The sequence below is a fragment of the Anopheles cruzii genome, chromosome 3 (genome assembly GCF_943734635.1).
Source record: "Anopheles cruzii chromosome 3, idAnoCruzAS_RS32_06, whole genome shotgun sequence".
NCBI classification, from domain to species: Eukaryota; Metazoa; Arthropoda; class Insecta; order Diptera; family Culicidae; genus Anopheles; species Anopheles cruzii.
This window is the reverse complement of record NC_069145.1, coordinates 945632-965318: the sequence shown is the minus strand read 5'-3', so window position 1 is coordinate 965318 and position 19687 is coordinate 945632. Positions and strand designations below refer to the sequence as shown.

General features: G+C 50.3%; 6 protein-coding genes across 6 annotated transcripts in view; 4 read left to right on the top strand and 2 right to left on the bottom strand.

Annotated features, from left to right (window-relative positions):
- Positions 1–2399: 2399 nt before the first annotated feature.
- Positions 2400–8133, top strand: LOC128275524 (glutamic acid-rich protein). The gene is made up of 8 exons (XM_053014060.1): positions 2400–3666; positions 3848–3980; positions 4338–4427; positions 4726–5353; positions 6766–6804; positions 7039–7289; positions 7356–7569; positions 7639–8133. The coding sequence occupies exons 1-8, from the start codon at positions 2589–2591 to the stop codon at positions 7834–7836; spliced, it is 2631 nt and encodes an 876-aa protein (XP_052870020.1). The 5' UTR covers positions 2400–2588; the 3' UTR covers positions 7837–8133.
- Positions 8134–8699: 566 nt separating this feature from the next.
- On the top strand, positions 8700–11062 carry LOC128272925 (solute carrier family 35 member G1). The gene is made up of 3 exons (XM_053010812.1): positions 8700–8875; positions 8954–9227; positions 9307–11062. Exons 2-3 carry the CDS (start codon positions 9025–9027, stop codon positions 10142–10144), a joined length of 1041 nt encoding a protein of 346 aa, XP_052866772.1. The 5' UTR covers positions 8700–8875; positions 8954–9024; the 3' UTR covers positions 10145–11062.
- Positions 11063–11613: 551 nt separating this feature from the next.
- Positions 11614–14315, bottom strand: LOC128272279 (tetratricopeptide repeat protein 39C-like). Its single transcript, XM_053010057.1, has 7 exons — positions 14154–14315; positions 13531–14009; positions 13108–13467; positions 12705–13074; positions 12401–12552; positions 12203–12335; positions 11614–12147 (listed from the first exon to the last, which is right to left on the bottom strand). The coding sequence occupies exons 1-7, from the start codon at positions 14313–14315 to the stop codon at positions 11614–11616; spliced, it is 2190 nt and encodes a 729-aa protein (XP_052866017.1).
- Positions 14316–15049: 734 nt separating this feature from the next.
- On the top strand, positions 15050–15622 carry LOC128272280 (glucosidase 2 subunit beta-like). The gene has a single exon (XM_053010058.1). It carries the CDS (start codon positions 15070–15072, stop codon positions 15514–15516), a length of 447 nt encoding a protein of 148 aa, XP_052866018.1. The 5' UTR covers positions 15050–15069; the 3' UTR covers positions 15517–15622.
- A 1546-nt stretch (positions 15623–17168) lies between these two features.
- LOC128269676 (apyrase) lies at positions 17169–19051 on the bottom strand. Its single transcript, XM_053007060.1, has 2 exons — positions 18077–19051; positions 17169–18011 (listed from the first exon to the last, which is right to left on the bottom strand). Exons 1-2 carry the CDS (start codon positions 18911–18913, stop codon positions 17565–17567), a joined length of 1284 nt encoding a protein of 427 aa, XP_052863020.1. The 5' UTR covers positions 18914–19051; the 3' UTR covers positions 17169–17564.
- A 622-nt stretch (positions 19052–19673) lies between these two features.
- Positions 19674–19687, top strand: part of LOC128269675 (tubulin alpha-1 chain) — a 2203-nt gene continuing 2189 nt past the window's right edge. Inside the window, exon 1 of the mRNA XM_053007059.1 lies at positions 19674–19687. This exon is cut by the window's right edge and continues 107 nt beyond it. The gene's annotated coding sequence lies outside the window, so the exon portion shown is untranslated.

Sequence of the window (19687 nt, the reverse complement as noted above, 5' to 3'; positions counted from 1 at the left end):
GTGTACTCGTGTGTGTGTGTGTGAGTGTGCGTAGATCACCAACCCGCCGCCGTCGGTGTGTGAGTGAGAATGATCGCGGAGGAAGGAAAACGGCGGCGGCGATCACTTTTCCGACCCCAACGAGATGGGGCTCACTTTAATGTCTGTGAAGTGCAGTTCAATGGTTCACTAAAAGTAACAAAAAAACACAAGGTGTGTATGTGTGCGTGCGTGACGTGCGTTCGTGGGTTGTGGCCCCAACCAGAGAAAAAAGCGGAAACCAAAATGCGAGCAAAAGGAGTATCTTGTCGTCGTCGTCGTCGTCGCTGTCGGTGACGGCGGAATTCGACGCGTTGACCTACTTTGAAATGAGTGAAATTTTCAACATTTCGTCGCGTACATCCGTCTTTTGGTCCTTTTGGCTAGCCGCTCGCGATCACAGCAACTGTCGTCGCCGCCGAAGTCGCCGTAGCGTAATGGCGGTCGAAGACTTCTAGAGATGAAGTTTAGTGGAACACGCAGAACGTGGCTTGTTATTTTTACATCTCCGAATGCAGTCGTCGCCACAGAAATCCGAATAAACCATAAACAATACGCCCACCCGCACACACGCACACACACGCACATACACCGATATTCCACACGAGACACATGGCCAGCGCGCACACACACACGGTGACGTCATTTGGGAAAATTAATTAAACGATGAGCACGATCGTGCTGCGTTCTCTCTTATTTTAAGATCACAATAAAGCACAATAACTCAGCGAGGCGAAGACGAGATCGTCTTCCAACGTGTCAAGGACCGGGGCCGGGCGTCAGAACCAGGGTTAAGTTTTGTCGGAACATTAAAACTAATCCTGGCCGCGGCCGCGGTGATGGCCGCGGAGTAGTTTTATTGCAATGGGCTGGCTGCTATTGGCCTTCAGTCGCCCAGCATCAGCGTCAGGCAACCTTCGCTCCTCGGGTCACGTTCGGCACGATCGTTCCGAAGTGGCGGAGTGGCACGGTACCGAAACTGTTCTCTTGACCTTAACTTTTCAACAATCGTCCGCAGCCAAAGGAAGGAAAATCGTACTTATTTCGCTGAAACTATCCTGCAAAGAATTAGAATTAGGAGATTAGAATTTTCCCATAGTAGTTGTTGACACATTTTGATTCTGAAATTAAGCGTTTACGGGTGAAGTATCTTTGAAATAAACTAATTCGGCTGAGGGTGACCCTGTCAGGGAAGGGTAATTAGATTTGTTAGATGGCCATTGTACGGCCAATCAAGACATGGAGACGCCTCGTTGCTCACCGTGAGCATCTACGCATCAGCGAACGTTCAATGTCGGAGATGATGATCAACGAGGTTGTTAGAATAATTATTACGCGCTCCCTTTTATAGAGGATCCATTTTTGGTAGATAACCTCGTTGGAGGTGCGGCTAATGAAGTGCATTTGTCGAATGCATTTATTCCTACGTTGCAGTTCCCGTCGGGCAACGGTGGCGCGTGTGTTACCAGAGTGTATCCTCTTCTTTTTCGTTAAAGTGAAGGTTACTATCGTTAGGTTAGTGTAGTTTTGGTTTCAGATTAGTTGCACAAGTGGCCACAAATACTGCTGATTAGACCGAAATATCCAACTTCTGTCCCACAATCTTTTGCGCGGCGTCCGTTGTTGTGACAAGCTGTGGCAATGAGTTAAGATTATCACTTTATTTGGCACGCAAACGAGTGCGGGATGAGCGCGATCTGGCGAGACAGGGACAGTATCAAAAATTCCACTACTACCGGATGATGATATTTCGGTACGATTGAGTCATGGTCAGCGCGCAGCTCGTGGCGTCAATAAACGGCGCGACGGTCGGAGTGTGCGACATTTTCCTTTTCTCCGTTTTCACGAGGATCTCTGGCTCTCGGAATCGGAAAAAGGTGGTTTTTGCAAAGCGTGTCCAGGCACACATTATGTGACAGACCCGACGCACCGTTGTCTTGGCTGTCGTACGTTTAGCCGGCACGTTTATATTTATACCATCTGATGAATAAGATGTATTTATACACCGCCACACCTCTGCGCGCCGGTGTCACACCGATAACCGACGGTCAAAAGACGGATGTACTTCGGACCATCTTTAGAGCCGGACGTCACCCGGATCAGTGCACAATCCGAGAGCCTGAGAGGACGATCGGAAAGCGACACACGACAGCGACGGACTCGAAAACACCTTCATTACTAATGTCTTCCACCGACTGAAGGCAAACAAGCAAAAAGATCCTTTCCGAATGATGATCCACTCGTGATAATTTAAGCACGGGATTTCGCGACGCGCCCTTCACGACCCTCCGCGTGCCCTCGTCAATCTATTTTAATCGTGACCGCTGTTGTGTGTTGTGTGTTTTCGGTAATAAATTATGCTTATTTTTGCCCAAAGACTCAGTGCCGTCAAACGTCATACGCGCGACGCGCGGTTTCGATCGTAAGACTGAAAGTGAATCAGAGAGTGCTTAGACAGTGACAGTGAGGCCAACGTCGTCACGGGCGTTTTACTTCGCATCGCATCGCACAAAGTAGCCTGGGAACGGCAAACGGCGAACGGTTGCTGCGCGCGCTGTCGTCCCCGCGTGATGCCGGTGAATAGTCGCCCGCCTTGGCTGAAGGACCGTCTCGAGACGGTCAACAAGAGTGTTCCGCCGGCGTGGGCCCGCAAACCCACACCCGCCACCGACACCAAGGAGTCGTCACCGTCCTCCAAATCGAGCGCAGAATCGCCTCCGGTAGCAGCCCCGGTCAGTGCTGCTGCTGCTGCATCTCCAACAACAACAACTAAAACCATGGCAACGGTGAAAAAGTCGACACCGACGGGCGCCGCCAAAGAAAATGGCGAAACGAAAGCACCCGCCACGACCGCCAAGCTGCAGTCAAAGGAGATCAAAGTGCCGGTCGTGGTGGCCCACAAGAAACCGGTGGCGCCTCCACTGACCAAGCCCGAGCCGCCGAAGGTTGGCCTCAAAAACACCACTCCGGTCATGACGGTTCTGCGGGAGCCGGCCAAGCCCCGATCGGCGCCTACGGTGGCTCCCGCCACCACCAATAAGAAGCAACCGGTTCCGGAGTCCGACGACGAGGAGGAAGAACTGGAAGAAGAAGAGCTGGAAGAAGAAGAAGATGAAGAAGAGGGAAGCACGGAATACGAAACGGAAACCGAATCCGAGGAGGAATCGCCTCCACCGAAGCCGGTGACGCCGGTGGCCCGAAAGCCCGAACCGAGCCCGGCGACCAAGAAAGTAACCGCGACGACCGATGACCCAACGACGCCGAAGCTGCCCGTGCAGCTGCGCAAGGTAACGCCAACCAAAAGCCCCGACAAAACCGACACCGACAGCAAAGCGTCATCCAAGTCACCGTCGGAAAAGTCCGCTTCACCGGAACCGAAAACCTTCGTGCGGCCACCACTGAAGAAGATCGTGCGCCCGCAACAGGACGCACCGGTAAAGGAGCGCTCGGTTTCGCCGGAACCGGCCAAAAACTTCCGCGTGCAGCTGCGCAAGGTACCGTCGAACCTGAAGGCCCCCCGGGTGAAGGAGAAACTGCCGGAAGTGCAGCTGAAGAAGGTCGAGAAGCCGCTGCTGGAGGACATCCCGAAGAAGGAGGAAGCCTATCCGCACAAACCGTCCACGCTGCGGTCGGAAAGCAGCAAGCGAAGTAAGTACCATGCCACGACCTTGGTCCGGAAACCTTAAAACCCATAGGCCGCGTTGCGGCTTTGGCCCGCTTTGGGCGTATTTCCGTTGGCGGCGTTTATCGCCCAACGTGTGGTTCCCCTTCTTTTGCTGCCGCATATTTGCTATCGGATTGGACCAATTCTTCTTCACTTCATTTTCAGTTCCTCCGCCACCGCCGATGCCAAAGTCGAATATACCGCCGCCGCCGCCTCCTCCACCGGGCATGAAACCTCCGGCGGACTTCCAGAAGGGCGAGATATCCGGCAAACAGAAGGAAGTGTTGGACAAACTGAAGTAAGTTGGCCCAGAAAGCGGGAGCGGGACCAGGTTGCACCGGGAGGGAAGGACAACACGCACATACACGCGCGCACACACGTACCCAAACCACCGCTGGGCCCCCGGCCAATCCGGTTCCGGTCCGGGAGCACGCTTCCGCATCGCATGTTTTCGTATAGTTCCTTCCTAGTTCTTTCTGCCGAGCGCGTATCTTCCATTGCTATCAGCCGCAGCATCGCGCAGCATCGGGATTCGGAATCACTAAACCACACCTGTCGCTAACACCCCGGGCCTGTTCGTGCACCGTCGAATGTCCGCGACTAACAACTAATCCGATGTTATCCCTTTTCTATGAATCTTCCCCCTTTCTTGCAGACGGCGTCCGCGTCGGCGTCCGGATTGGTCCGACATGATGAAGGAAGTAGAGCAGGGAAGGAAACTGAGACACGTTGACTGTAACGACAGGTACTCCCGACGACGACGGCGAGCTGCGTCCGAAAAGAGTCCCCAAATGGCCCCCAATTAATATCTTGTCTAGTCTTGTCCCCCTGATCCCTTTGTCTGCTGTCCACCGATCGAAGAGTTATACAATGCTGTTATGTCTGTTGTATGTGTGCCGCGCACGTTGATCGATGATTGTTCGCCAAAAATAGCTACCTCCTCTAGATCGTTAAGCCTTCAGATCACAAGTGACGCATGGTGTGTAATGGTCTGTTCGCTTTGTTTCCTTCCTTTCCGCCCGCCCGGCGGTCCGCCCCGATAGGTCACATCCGATCATCAACTCGAAGTCGATCACCAAAGTGAAGGATCAGTTCATCTTCGAGACCGAGAAGGCGACGGCCCACAATCAGCTGCTGAAGCAGATCCAGGGCGGGATCATGCTGAAGCCCACGAAATGTAACGACCGCAGCAAGCCCATCCTGGGCGGGTTGCGCAAGTTCCGCCGCCAGATGACGCTCGAGGAGCAGCTGGCCAAGTCGGAATCGCGCGCCAATATGGAAGCACCGCCGGCCGACGAGGAGGAAGATGAGCTGGACGATATCGATAAGGTGCGCGATGATCTGCAGAGCACCAAACAGATGTTGGCCCACGAACTGCGCAACAACGAGGCGATGGAGCGCGAAAATAAGCGACTGCAGGCGCGCGTCCAAAACCTGGAGGCGGAACTATCGCGCGAGCGCTGGAATCCGATCAGTGGCGAAGAGAAGACCACCCTGGCGGGGCCGCAGGGTGATCTGATCAAGTCGCTCAAGGACGAGGCACTTGAGGCGCAGCAACAGTCCAAACAGCTAGAGCAAAAGTACCAAACCGTGGCGAAGGAACTGGACACGGCCTACAAGCAGGTGGACGAGCAGAAACGCAAGATCGGTGAACTGGAGCGGAAACTGCAGGTAGGGGGATAGTGTCACGGGGAACCAATGAGGAGATCGAAGGGGAATGTTCATCTAAAGTATTGTCCGCCTAGAATCGGGAACAATTGAACTGGCTCTATCTCACGACTTAGGAAACATGTCAAGGGGTCAAAATGAAGGTATTTCATTGTATTTTGAGATGAGAATTTGAGCAATTTATTCTGTCGGTCGTCGGATGAAATCGCGAACTTTCTGTGGAATGCGCGCCATTATTTTCTGCACAATCTTCTGGGCCCACCTTTAGCGGCTTATCCCGCATCACCTTTCCAGACTACCTCTTGCCTCTTGTAGTAGCGGCTTGCCAAATCAGGCCAAAACTTGATCGGACCATTGTGTGACCTAATAAATGATATAGCTCGCTTTTTGAGGCACTCTTCCTTGTACAGCGTTGAGTTCATCGTCGTGTTTGTGATGAAAACGTTGGTTTTCCGTCCACAGGTGCAAATTCCTTGCCGGATCATTAGTTTCCGTGCAAATTTATTGGTGAATTCAAATTTGAACTTGGAGGGGACATCTCCCTGTGCCGTGGGGAGATAAAATTTTGGCCCAGGAAGCTGTCCATAATTCATTTTCATGTATGTTTCGTCGCCCACAAGCAAGCATCCTTTTTACCTCGTCAGAACCTTCTCGTATAACTTTCAAGCGCGTATTTTAGCGACTAGGTTTTGTTTAAGTGTCCTGTTTGGATGCTTACATGCAAGGAAAGAACAGTAGCCTCTTCGTAGACAAATCCTCTGGACAGTACTTCTGCTGGCACGATATTTTTTTTGCAATATCCCGAACCGAGAGTCCAGAATTTCCCTTGATTGATCTCAAAACCTTCCAGTTCGGCCGCCGGTCGTACGTTCCACTACGACAACTACTCTGAATCTTTCGGTTTACGATATTGCGGCCACGGAAACGGTGGAGCACAGCATATGCAGTTGATTGTGCAGAATTATTTTTCTTCTTTCGAGTTTCATTGACCATAACTTTCTATAAACTCCGCGCACCAAGATGATACTTTCAGCACTGAAAGTAGAATGTTTACTAAACACATAGCTGTCAAAACTTTTGTAATCCGACCACCAGAGGCGCTGCTAGAAAACATACAACTTTTCCCCATTCTAAGTGGACAATGCTTTAGCTTTGGAAGCGACGGTCTTTTTGGTCGAAACAGCGGGTTTTTAACATTTGGTATGCGATTCAAATGTAACTAACTGGACGACACTGGAGCGCACGACTAATCTAGGAACACCGGAAGCGGAGGAGGTCGACTCGACGAACGAACGATGGAAAAAATGGGCGCCTTCAACGAACGCCGCTTTTGAGCGCCGCTTGGAATATGTTGCTTACGAATTTACGAACTGGGCACTAATTATGGTTCTATGTTGCTATCGTTTTAATCGCAGTGCTTAACGGACGATGACTTCTACTTGAACGAACCGCAGGTAATGAACCACCACACTCGGGTTGTTGTGGATGTTGTGTCGTAGTTACCCCCGTAGTTGGGCAAACCCAACCTAACCTAACCCAATCGAAGTAGGCGCCCTGTTCTGTGTGCGATCTAGTAGCTTCCCGACGTTTGTGATTGTTTGCTAACAGAGTGTGCCATGACACGCAGCGAACGCGTGACAGCAGATTGATGAATGATTAATGTTGGCTTAATGTGATCGCGCGCGCAGGGAATCACCGATGATCGTCGGGCAACCGAGTCGGCCCAAAAGGAAAGCTCACCCGAATTGGAACCAGAAGTGGAAGAAGAAGAGGAGGAAGAGGACGAAGAGAAGAAGGCGGAAAAGGCGGCCAAACGGCTGAACCGGGAGGTGAACATGCTGCAGGCTCGCCTGACGCGGCTAAAGGAAAAGCAGGAGGAAAAGCATGCCGAACGGCAGGCCCTTAAATACGCGATGAAAACCAACCAGTATGCCCTCAAGTACGTGGCCACCGACAGACCTGCAGCCGGAACGTGTAGGAATAACCAAACATTTCTTCCTTGTAGAGCTGAAAATAAAAAATACAAGAAGCTGCAGAAGGAAGTGGACAAAATGGCAGCCATGATGAAGATGGAAGATGATGACGAAAGTGCGGAACCGAAACAGGTGGCACAGGAGGAACCGGAAGAGGACCAGGACCCCGAGGAGGAGGAAGAAGAGGAGAGCGAAACCGAGGAGTCTGAATCGGAGAGTGAGAACGAAAGCGAAAATGAAGCAGAAGTGAGTGGCCAATCGCGCCCCAGTAGGTCTTGCAATACGTAAAAATTGATGATCTCCCGTCATTTTCAGGATGCACCGGACGAGAAAAAGAAGGTGAACCTCGAACCGAGGGTCAAACGGCACGAAGGTCGGCTTGCTTCGCTAAAGAAGGGCAACTATCTGCTGCAGGCCAACGTCGATCGAATCAGGGACGAGATCAGCAAGGTTCGGGAAGAGTGCTGCACTTTGCAGTCGGATCTGGACGCGGTCATAGCCGACTTGGGTTGATAACGCTGTAGATAATCCAGCTAGGGAGCTAGGAAAATGCACTTCTCGCCGGCACCCACCCGGGCTCTGGGTACTCCTACGTATCGTAGCTGTTGTACACGTCCAAAAGTTTATTCCCTTCCCGGAGTGCCCATGATAAACTGTGCGTTAACAACGCAAACGCAAACGCTTTTCTATCTATCAATCTTTCATGCGAATACAGGAAGAGCGCCTCACAGCTCACGCAATAGCGCACGGCATACAAGTATTTTTGTACATCGATATTTTCGTATACACGCTAATGAATAAAACATACCTTTACGTACAAAACCACTAAACCGTTGTCACTTGAAAACAAACTAAAGCAACTAATCTTAAACCAAACGAAATGCTGAACGTAAATAGAAAACGCTACAAACTAAACTTTTGTTGTGTTGCTGTTCGCCGGAGAGTTTGTTTTGGATGCATAAACAAAACAGAAAACCAGCTGTCAAAAGTGGCGCTTGCGCAAAAGTGACCGTTAAGGAGGCCATGCAGCACAAACTCACCACACCGATTTTGAAAGCGTGGTGAATTTAAACTCGAATCTGCTCCCGATTAATTTAAGGTTCAATTGTTTTTAAAACTAACGCAACAAGCACAAGAAAATCCAGAAAGTAAGACTCCATTTTTGTAGCGCGACAGAGCCTGGTTCATGCGGTACACACCAAAATAAAGTATTCGTCCGACCGGTGCAAGGACACTCCGTTTTCGCTGGCTTCCTGTTTTTCCCCCCACCCCTCCATCGTGTCGGATTGTCATCTGTCATCGTAAAAATTGTGCAAATTTAAACCACACAGCACACAGGACATTTATTTGTGCGCCCCGTTCGCAAATCCTGCGAAAATTGCATACTCACCGAGGGCAAACCCAGTGCGGATGCCCACTTATCGCTAAGCTCTGCGGTGCTGTGACCCCCGTTAAACGCTTGCTCGTAGAAATGGCTTAATGCCTTAGTCCGAGCTCATTACCAGTAGGTTCCGTCCGGGTTGACTGAAAATAATGCGAGACCAAAACAGGCGTAAGTGCGCCCCCCATCCGGGGTTCAGGGTGTCTTTTCGTGGCCACTGGCACTGGTTTCATTCCGATCGTCCTACAGGAACGTTCCAACGCGGAAGGATTTAGCTAATCGGTAGACAAACTTAGTAGCTCGTTCTGCACGGCACCATCATGCCGGAACACCTGGAACTACAACAACTGGTGGACGGTGTGCTGCAGGGAACGACCCGGCACCGGTCGTTGTCCTGGCTGCGCTGCTCGTGTCCGTACCTGGGAATTATACTCGCCACGGTTTCTTCCTTCTTCTTTTCGCTCTGTTCCGTCATCGTAAAGGGACTGGTTGATGTAAACCCGATTGAGCTGGCCACATTCAGGTTTGTACATAGTTTTGTCCATTCGTTCGCACTTCTACGTGTGACATTTCGTAACGGTTTGTTTCCATCGCTTGCTTAGATTCATCGGTGTGCTGCTTCCTTCGATACCGATCGCCATCTACCGGGAGGAGAATTTTTTTCCCGAGGGCAAACGGATCATTCTGGTGCTTCGGTGTTTCGTCGGTACGACGGGTCTGATGCTCAGCTTCTACGCCTTTCGTCACATGCCTCTGGCCGACGCGTCCGTCATAATTTTTTCCACACCGGTTTTCGTAGCCATTTTTGCACGCCTCTTCCTGCGCGAATCCTGCGGCATGTTCAATGTAATCACGATCGTACTCACGCTGATTGGTGTCGTGTTGATAACGAAGCCACCGTTCCTGTTCGGTGACAATCTGGTGACGATAGTCGATGAAGAGGTGATGGAGTCCAGCTACGATATTTGGGGCCCAGTGGCGGCCCTATCGTCGACACTGTTTGGCGCCAACGCGTACGTGTTGCTGCGTGCCCTCAAGGGGCTACACTTTTCCGTCATCATGACTAACTTTGGCGCTTTCGCGTTGCTGTACACGCTCATAGTGTGCTACTACATCGGGGCACTCTGTTGGCCACTGTGCGGAACGGATCGCTTGCTCGTCGTGGCGTTGGCACTGTTTAGCTTCGGTGGCCAAATACTGCTCACGCTTGCGCTACAATTCGAGCAGGCCGGCCCCGTAGCGATCGCTCGGTCGGCCGACATTGTATTCGCCTTCATTTGGCAAATTATGTTTTTCAAGGAAACGCCCAGCATCTACTCGGTGCTCGGAGCACTGCTCGTCGTCAGTTCCGTGGTGCTATCCGGACTGCGAAAGTGGGCTCTCGCGCTGCCCAGAGACTCGGAGACGCGGAAAAAGCTAAACTTTTTGTATCTCGACTAGATTAGTTCCGTTCCCGAACAGCCCGGTGTCCAATTTGGGTGTTTTTAACATTTTACCAAACCAACAGCCGAAACGTAATAGAATCGATGCTCATGTTCCGGGTTTAAAATTTACCAAACCGGCCCCGGAATCCCGGGGACCGGGCACTTTTAAAACAATCTCACAGTCCTCCATTTTACTTACCCGATTTTGAGATTTACTTTCGAACGCACATCATGTGGCATCAAAGCGTAACGGAAGCGGAAAGATTTAAGGACATTTAAAACAAAATGATAAAACGTAAGACTTTATCGCGACCAAAACAAAGAAGGCATTAAACAAGACAAGAAATCAAGCATAGACAGTAACAGTGTATTTTAAAAGTAATCTATTCAACTAACGGATTGGAATTGCTTCACCAACCGAAAGATCGCACGAAAGAGGGCACATAAAATCAGTTCGGCGTGCACCTTTCGTCCTATCTGAAACTATCCTCAACACACCGGAAGTGGCATCCGGAAAGGAAGCGACTTTTCCCAAGAGCGAGATTCTAGTCAGCCGAAAATGTAAAACAAACAAACGTTTTCTGTATCGTTGTTCAAAGGACATCAGCAAAGTTATTTGATATTAAAGAAAAACTAAACCGTAAGAAGACAGCCAGACTAGTAATGGCCTAGTGATTGGCCAGCCAGCATGGGTTCCGGTTCCGCGGAAGTATGAAATACTACATAGTCTAAACAAGTGCATTGTGATTAAAAACAAATGGATCTCATTTACGTCGCACGTCGTCGTCGGCTAAGCTCAGTTTGCAGTTGGCAGATTCTGTTGTTGCGCTCCAAACTTACCAAGCACTGCAGCAGATGCAGATAGATTTTTATCCGACACCGGCCAGGGAAGGCCCATATCGGGTTGCACTCACTCTCAAACCACAAACCTAAAGATGCAGAAAATATGAAAATACTTGTTGTAGGGTATATTGTACAATGGAAATAAAATCGCAGCATTATCAAACAACGCGGTTGTGGAAGTAACGCACAGTTTTATTTGTTGTCCTATTTAGCGGATACGGGGTAGGTTAACGAATAACGTCCTCATCCTGCGCGCGGCACTCTCTAGTGTATAAAAATTTATTGTTTCCAGTTCCAGACATCTTGTTGGCGATTGTTGAACTTTAGTGTACTTTGGGGCGGTGTGGTACGATTTTTGGTAAGGAGTTAAAAAATATTCATAGAACTCTCTCTCTTGCTCTCTATGTTTTGAGTTCGTCTTGTGCACTACTATGCTAGAGGCTTTTTCTATTCATTATCCTACAACTAGTAGCTACCGTCGTGTGTTGCGGTGCAGTACCTTGACCAGCAAGTGTGTGTGTTAAGCTGTTACAATTGTTAATCTTATATTTGCGCACTAGAAAAGAGCATTGAGTTTTGCTTCAACAATATAAATAAGGCACCAACGTAACAATTTGCTCAACTGTTGCACATTCTACCGGATCATGAATCCAGCTTCTTCAGCACGGCATGAATGCGTACGTTGACGCGATTATCGAAGTCGTAGTTTTTAAAGTTCTGCTGTGCGTACACCAGCAGCTGACGTGCTTCGAGTCGCTCGGCGTCACCGGAGTCCCGGTGTGGACCCCGGAGCAATAACACGGCCAACTCGTAGTACGCAAAGGCGGACACATGAATGTCCTGCTGCTGTTCGGTCGCTTCGGCACGCATCGCAATGCACTCGCGGTACGCCAGTATTGCTTCATCGTAGCGTGCCAAACAGGCAAGGCAGGCCCCAAGAATGAGGCGCGAAACGCCCAGCATCGGTTCGTTGTTGGCGTCGACGGGTTGCGAGCAATCCGCCGCGATGCTCTCCAGCTGCTCCACACTACAGCTGGTCAGCGCGTTCCACAGAAACAGCATTTCAAACACGAGATACTTCCAGTACAGCGAGGTGCTAAATTTGGTCTGCGGTCCACTGACCGCTCGGGGCAGCTTCAGGCAGCGCCGAAAAATGTACCTCTCGATCTGCGAATCCTACAGAGAGAGAAAGGGGCATTATCAAACACACACGAGACGACGAAACACTCACCTTCTGCGGGGAACGGCTTATCATTTCCAGGATGTCCGTACGCCACCGGGTCAGATTCGAAAACTGGCCGAACGCACCCTCGCAGATGGCCGTTAAGTAGGAGTAGAAGCTCTTGGAGAACTTACTGCACATCCTTTTGTGCAATGGAAAGAAAGTTAACATATACCCATTGTCCATTGTCTTACGGGCGTCACTTACTTGAGTTCTTTGAAATTTTGCATCGCCATCCCGTAGTCGAGCTGTATCAACCGGCACCATCCGATCTCGTGGAGACACAGTAGCTTTATTTCCCGCTGAGCAGACGACCGGTACGCCCGCTCGTACGCCCGGATCGCTTCCGGGATGTTGGTCTGTCGAAATACAAAAAGGGTCCGACTCTTTTTAATGTCCGTAATGGCACGGTGCTTCTAGGGCACAAAGGCAAGGCACAGGCACTATTGTTTATTGCGCAAACGTGCGACGTACAATGGCACTGTTTGGCACCGTGCCAGCCGAACCTTACCTTCAGCCGCTCGACCCGTCCACGGAAAAAGAGGAAGAGAGATGATTTAGCAAACTGTTCCGCCGTTTCGTCAATTAGCTGCTGGGCGGCCTGGATCTCGAGGCTCAGGTTCGTGCCGTCGAGCGCGAAGAATGGCGTCACGATGGTGTAGTACCAGAGCAGGGCAAGTGTGGCCAGTGGGGCGCGCATGTCGTCGCTGTGCCGTGAAAAGCTGAGACAGGCGATTCCCATCGTCCGGTCACCCTCGAATCCGAGAAAGCTGATCAGTTTCAGGAGACTCGGTGGCAGCAAGGATATGCTCAGCTGGAACACGCCGTACCCGAAACTGATCGCTCCCATCAGCCGTTGAATGTCCTCCGGTCGAAGTGGTCTGGGGGTTCGGGGGGTTCGAATAGCACATTACACTGATTTGAAGCCGTACTTCGCCACGTTCACCCACCTGCCATCGGTATCGGTTTCCGGAACACCCCTCGGGACATACCCATTTGAAAAGAGCCCCCGAGATACCTTAACCGAATTTAAATCCAGTGTCAGCTGTTCTCTCGTACGCTCCATTGTCCCCGCGGGATTGTCTTCGAGCGACTCCATGCTGGATCCGGTACCTCCTGAAGGGCTGGTCATTTCTTCAAAATTCGCCGTGTAGCTCTTCTTCACGCTTCCGCTGCTGGAAGTCACCTCGCTCGATGAGTTTGTGTCCCCGTTCGGAACCTTGTTCGCTGCCTCGAAAGTCATAGTTTTCGACCTACGCAAGGGGTCCAGTGAGCTGTAAAACGAAGAAAAACACAGTAAAAGCAGTCCTCCGGGGACGGGTCCTCTTTTGGGACACTTGGGCGGCGCGTACCACTCGCAACCGGCGTCCGGCGTTTGTAGCGTCGAATTCGGTACCGTCCAATCGGTGGAGGACGGCGTGCTGAGGTCAAGGCCAGCCGCATTCTGTTGGTATCTGATCGGAGCCTGCGGGACGGCGCCGCCATCGGACGGCAGCGTTCCGGTGTAGAGTCGATAGATTTGTTGGTACGTGTGCTGGTAGACCTTCCATGCCTTGCGCAACAGCCAGCCTCCCTTCATGAAGCCGCTGATGTCCTGACTCAGCGACACCAGTATAGCGAGACAGAGCTGGCTGTCGGCCAGTATGATCTGTTCCTCGAGGCTTTCGATGAGCGACTTTTGGGTCACGTTGTTACCGAAGAGTTTCGAGCGGACCGACTTCAGCCATCCAACATCGCCCGCGCATTGCTTCTCAAGTTCCCTGAGGCGCGCTTGGGCTTCGTTCATCTTTTCCGTTTCCCACGATATAACGGCGTTCTGGGAGCGATACAAAAGGACCCCCAAACGCACTGATTATTCAACGAAAAGGTCACAACCACAAGCGACCCAACCCAAATCGGGTTTGGGATCTATTTTGTAAACTTTGAAGAATTCACTTACGGACTGGAAAAAGGTGCTTACCATGAAAGAGATGAAGGTATGCCCGGCCACAATGTGCACACTGGAGGGTCGATCCTGGAAGCTGTCCTCGGCCGCTTGCGGCATGTTGTTGAGCCACAGGACAATACCTTGCTTCACGTACTCCCAATCCTCCAGCTCCATCGGTCTGCTGGGAGCACTCATTTCAAACGGCAGCATCAAGCGAAAGTTCTAACCAAAGCCCAATCCCGATAACCGAGCCAAAAGCGGTAAACGGTCTGCGAAAACCTTCTCTGCGTTGTGGCCACACTAATTCATTCATCACTAGCCGGCCATACCCACTGGTTGGAACACAGTTTCGGAACTTTCTCTCTAACGATGTGCCGATATCCCTGAAAGGTTCAGAAAAAAAACAATCCCTTGTTGAAATTTGACTTCTCCGAATCGGAGCATTCGGTAATCTACGTAATTTGGCATTTTGTAGCAAAGCTGATGGTTTTTTTTTAATCGATATTCTACCAGGGCCGCCCACGGGAGTAGTTTGGTATCAATTATTCACGGGTACAGGTAGCTTTTACAGGGCCGCTTTTACGGTGCCGCTTGGGGCTTGATTCGAGAGCAATGGGAATTCCCGACAAAAATGGGTCTTTCAATGGGCTGTTCCAGCATGTTGTCTACAGTAAAGCGTGTCGTCTTTATTGAAATTGTGATAAAGATTGCTTGGAATGATATTGGGGAATTTTACAAAAAATATCCACTAAGAACGACCATCTTCAATCGAACCTTGATTCATTCCCTTCAATCTATGATAAACACGTGGTCCGAAGGAGCCACGTCGAGCGAAACAAACACTTCACTTTACCAGACAAACTCAATTGATAGCTAATATCAATATTTCCGCGTATAAAAGTGGGATCGGTGGTCTTCATTACGATAGTTTCTGTTACAATTCAGCAACATGAAGGTACAGCTGCTTGTTTTGATTGCTTGCGTTGGCTTTGCGCTGGCCAGTGAGGCCGCTGCTCCGGAGCTGCCCTCGGACTTGGAACAGCCCGACCAGGATCTGGCTTTCCAACAGGCAAGACCAGCAGGTCCGGTGCCGTTGGCTCCTCTCGAAGACGCCGAACAGCCGCAGGAACAAGAGGAACCAGCCCAAGAAGAAGCCCAGGAGGAAGATGTTCAACCGGAAGAGGATTCCGATGAAGAAGCCTCCGAGGACTCCGATGAAAGTGACGACAGCGAACAGAAGGTGCTTGACTTGTTGGAGAAAATGAACGAACAGCAGCAGGAACTGGACTTCTTGAACCGTTACTTGGTCGGACGCCTTGCACCGATTGACCGTCGTCGCCGCCCGTGGATCGGCAGACCCTTCTTCCCTCGGCCGCGCCCAAGGTTCTTTTTGTAGACATTTGTAAACTCCACACAAAAGACGCACACACACACACGGAATGCTGAAGAGCAGCAGTAGATAGATACCCTCCCTATCAAAATAAATGGTTCGTTTTCCGCAATTCAAATGTTTTGAACAAAACCGGGAGCCCCATTTGAAAGAAAGCCAATCCTAATCGCAATTTGAAACTGCGGTCATCTCGTCGAAAAGCCATCAGTGGATATTTAAAATCAAAGAAAAGCGTCACGTTGTGTGAGCAAAATTAAGAAAACGACCAACAGCAGTATACTCAAAGAAACAATAAGAGGCGCTCATGGAGTGTGTGCTGACGGCCGATGTCCTTGTTTATTTGTCGTACGTACGTATTTGTCGCGTGCGCAACGAAGCATCGCCTGAAGTGCGGCCACTTAGTCACGGAGAACGGTAGACCCGTGTTTCGGAATGATGGCAAGTTTTATGCAACTCATCAACCCGCCCGAAGGTTCATTTGGCTCACTACAAAAACGTAACTTAGTCTTCATACTCAAGCACCACGTGTCTGGCATGCCGCGGATGGTTACTGTTCGGCAGTTATGGTTCCTAAGCATGCCAACCCGCAGCGTTTGTCTGCAACGTCTCAAACAATTCCAAGCCTTCGAACATTTTGATCTTTGCACCGCAGTCGAGGTCAACAGAAATTAACAGAAAAGATTCACTAGGGAACTAGGAACAAGGACAGCAGGATGCTTTGTCGGAAGCCCGTCAACATATACTACATGTTTTTGTCAATATTTACTGCTGTCCTTTGAACGCGGTCACGCTCATTGAGAATATTTAATGCTCCAATTTCAATTTACTCCCACTGTCGCACTACAATCTGGCTGGTTTGCCCGATGACCTTCTGGCTGGCCTTGTGGCCCTCCGAAATGATCCATCGGTACGGGCCAAGAAATGATTGATTTTTGGATCGAAAATTGCTTTACACACAAACTGTTCCGCACGCCACCGGATATAACCGGAAAGTTGCTTTTGCATCAAATGAGACCAATCACTCAATTCTCACTGGGAATTAGGTTTGGGTTTTTGGGGGGTCACTGTACATAATGCGGGCGCCACATGAAGGCTAGTTTGCCGACAAATACCATCGAGCTTGCGAGCTACACCTGTTCACCTCGATTGGCAAGAGGAATCGCCACACGACCACATAGCAAGAGCAAAAACTCTGATAACATGCGTTCACACATCCGTAATTGGCGTGAGCGGCAGAAAATGGAACTCTGAACTCCAAATCATGGGGCTACTTGGATGGTTTCCGTGAACCAAAAGCACTTTACGCACTTCACTGCACCGTGAACTATGATGATGAGCAACAAATCACGGATTGAAACACACACAAAAACGCACCGATGACTGTGCTAACCTGATAAAATCGACATCGGCCCGTCGCAATGCAGTTCCGTCCCAGCGGGGATCGCCTGTTACGAACGATTGAACCAAAATCCGCCCGCACGGGGGAATCCAGCCGTAATCCTTAAATCCGGAGCGAGAGAACACAGTGCTCTCTCTCTCGTTCCTGCCGATACCGGCATTTTTTCGCTCTGTTTTGATATCCTTGTATGGCGAGAGCAGAGAGAAAGACGAGTGAGTGAGAGAGGACAGAAAGCAAATTTAGAGCCGGTATTGTGGTAGTGATGTGTATCAATTGTTTTATTTTAAAACATAATTCCTGTACAGAGCAACAAAACGCTACTATCACAACAGATCGATAACCTGATTCCTCCTGGTGTCTGCGCGGTCAAAAAGCGGAATGGCCTCGCGCTTTGCCGACACTTGCTCTCTGCAGCGATTGGCGGCGTACAGTTTTTTGGCATTGGATAAGCGCGTTTTTACAGAAATGGAACTCAAACGTACGACAAGCTGTTTTCTAATACTTTGTCTCTCCGTCTCTCCGGGTCGTGGTTTGTTTTTCTCAACAGCATCAATGTCGTAATTCGTAACAGGACCACATTTTTTGTCTAACTACGGAGCTGCTAACCCAAGGGCGATATTTACAGATTGCAATAAACTAAAAGGACAAGAGCTGCCTAGATAAACTCTAGGCCCTCGTACTTGTACTCGGTCGGGATGCGCGTCTCGGCCAGCAGCTGTTCACCTTCTATCGTGAATGCGCTGACGAAGGTGGACGTTTTGCCGTTCAGCTCTTCGGTCGACAGGGCAACGATTACTTCATCGTTGGCCGTGGGCAGGAACTTGAAGCTCGAGTACCCGTGCGTCGGCGGAATGCCGTTGCGCGTGAGTTCGATGGCGCGAATACTCTGGAACGTCTCGTCGCAGGATATGAGGAAGTTGCAGCCCATGTGCTCGTCGCGCGTTTCGTTGTACCGCTCGTGGGAGCAGCGGCGCGGCAAGAAGAACCACCGCCGATGGACGTCGGACCAGGCACCGGATTCGTGTATCATGTAGCCGGGCCAGTCGATGCCGATCGACTTTCGGATTGCTTTGTAATTGTTGATCCAATTCAGATGGTACACCTGCAACCGAAGAAGAAGAACGCGTCATTCACGGGCCACATTTCCCCGGGACGAGCCAATGTTACCTCTCCGTGAACCGTGACGGCTTTCACGTACATCGGGTCGCTGGTCTCGAAGTCACCGGCCGCCGTGGTCCACTCCTTGCCCATCGATCCCACGTACAGTATCTGATCCTTGACCGTGGCCCACTCCGCCTTGAAGCCCTTCCCTGTCCGTCCGTCTCCGTCCATCAGCAGGACCCACGGCAGCACGCGGTCACCCTCCACCTCGTACACCAACCCGGTGCGATCGTCAAACGTGAGCAGCTTCCCGTTGAAAACCACCAACTCCGACAGTTCCATTCCTCGGCCTTTGAGGGCAAAGCCCGACTGCAGGGCCTTGGGCGTTCCCTCGTCCCACGAGACCGTTACCGATCGCTTGGCCGGGATGAAACTCAGGTAGCCCTTCAGATAGAAGCTACCCCACTGGTTCTTCGACAGCGCGGAACTGGTGTCCAAATCGGCAATGATGCCGATGCGGAACGAGTATATGCCACTGCTGACGATGGGACTGGTCAGCGGATACGTGTGATTGTAAACGATGGCCGTGGGTTTGAGGAAACTGTTCGGCGACGGGGCAGCCAGCTCGTTCACGTAGCTCGGACTCGAAGAGATGTACAGGACCAGCAGCAGAAAGGCGCATAACGTGGCCAGAACCCAGGTGAAGTGTACTTGCAACCGGATCGTGCGGTTCCCTATCCGGTACGCCGGGGGCGATCGCAGTGCTTTCCGCCAGTCGCGCAGATACATTCCGGTTTCGATGATCGTCGACGAGCCAGGCTGTTTCGATGGGATCTTGCCCGATCCCAGGCTGAAGCACGACGACGATAATGAAGCGTTGCTACCGTCCGTGTATTGTTTCATTGGGCTGTCCTGAAGGAACTTTTCCGGGTTATTGCTGCCCACGCACAGCAGGTGGAAGAAAAAACACACGTCACAATGCCATCGTTTAATAGTGGCCAATCGAATTCGAGGGCCAATTTCCCACGAGTCTTTTTGGTAAATAACTTTCTATTTGTTCCCTTGACAGGTGACAGTTTCCTAATTGTTTGTCTAAATGTCGATAACGCATGACAAATATTGAAGGTTTGGTATTTTTAATATGTTTTAAATGTGATTTTATATTAAATTTTCCGATTTTATCCTACCGATCTGATCCGATTTCGACAAATTATTAAATAAAAGATTCACCAAACCAAACCACCAAGTTCGCCAAACAGTGCAGCAAAAGTTTTGCTGCACGGCAAAAGTTTCTCTGCGAGCGGATTGGTCGCTCAGCTGTCATTGCCGTTCTCTGCTCTCGAGAAACCAGATGCGGCTTACTAACATGTTTTTCGCTCTATTACAATTGTTTTGCGAAGATTTTCTTAATAAAGCTGTGTCTAAATGCACCGAAATGATAGTGATACATATTGGAGTGCATAATTGAGTGAGGTTATGCCCATTTATTTCGACGATTCGGTACACCGAAGTACTCACCCGTAGACCTTAACCGTATTTTGGAGAGAGAGTAATAAAAAAAACCGTTAGTGAGAGTCAGGTTTGTAAGTGGATGTCAGGTTCGACAATTCGAAGTCATTACAAAGTCTTCATAAATACAAAAGACCGCCGCCATTTTGTTCAAATTTTCTGTTTGGA

What these genes read in the sequence shown, in the direction of transcription:
- LOC128275524 (XM_053014060.1), top strand. Translation starts at nt 2,589, where the DNA reads ATGCCGGTGAATAGTCGCCCGCCTTGGCTGAAGGACCGTCTCGAGACG. An exon ending in GTCGGAAAGCAGCAAGCGAA is followed by an intron (nt 3,667 to 3,847) that starts GTAAGTACCATG and finishes CTTCATTTTCAG; the next exon opens with TTCCTCCGCCACCGCCGATG. An exon ending in TCTACTTGAACGAACCGCAG is followed by an intron (nt 6,805 to 7,038) that starts GTAATGAACCAC and finishes TCGCGCGCGCAG; the next exon opens with GGAATCACCGATGATCGTCG.
- LOC128272925 (XM_053010812.1), top strand. Translation starts at nt 9,025, where the DNA reads ATGCCGGAACACCTGGAACTACAACAACTGGTGGACGGTGTGCTGCAG. An exon ending in ATTGAGCTGGCCACATTCAG is followed by an intron (nt 9,228 to 9,306) that starts GTTTGTACATAG and finishes TCGCTTGCTTAG; the next exon opens with ATTCATCGGTGTGCTGCTTC.
- LOC128272279 (XM_053010057.1), bottom strand. Translation starts at nt 14,315, where the DNA reads ATGAGTGCTCCCAGCAGACCGATGGAGCTGGAGGATTGGGAGTACGTG. An exon ending in GACGGGTCGAGCGGCTGAAG is followed by an intron (nt 12,553 to 12,704) that starts GTAAGGTTCGGC and finishes GTATTTCGACAG; the next exon opens with ACCAACATCCCGGAAGCGAT. An exon ending in CAAAATTTCAAAGAACTCAA is followed by an intron (nt 12,336 to 12,400) that starts GTAAGTGACGCC and finishes ATTGCACAAAAG; the next exon opens with GATGTGCAGTAAGTTCTCCA.
- LOC128272280 (XM_053010058.1), top strand. Translation starts at nt 15,070, where the DNA reads ATGAAGGTACAGCTGCTTGTTTTGATTGCTTGCGTTGGCTTTGCGCTG.
- LOC128269676 (XM_053007060.1), bottom strand. Translation starts at nt 18,913, where the DNA reads ATGAAACAATACACGGACGGTAGCAACGCTTCATTATCGTCGTCGTGC. An exon ending in CCGTCACGGTTCACGGAGAG is followed by an intron (nt 18,012 to 18,076) that starts GTAACATTGGCT and finishes CTTCGGTTGCAG; the next exon opens with GTGTACCATCTGAATTGGAT.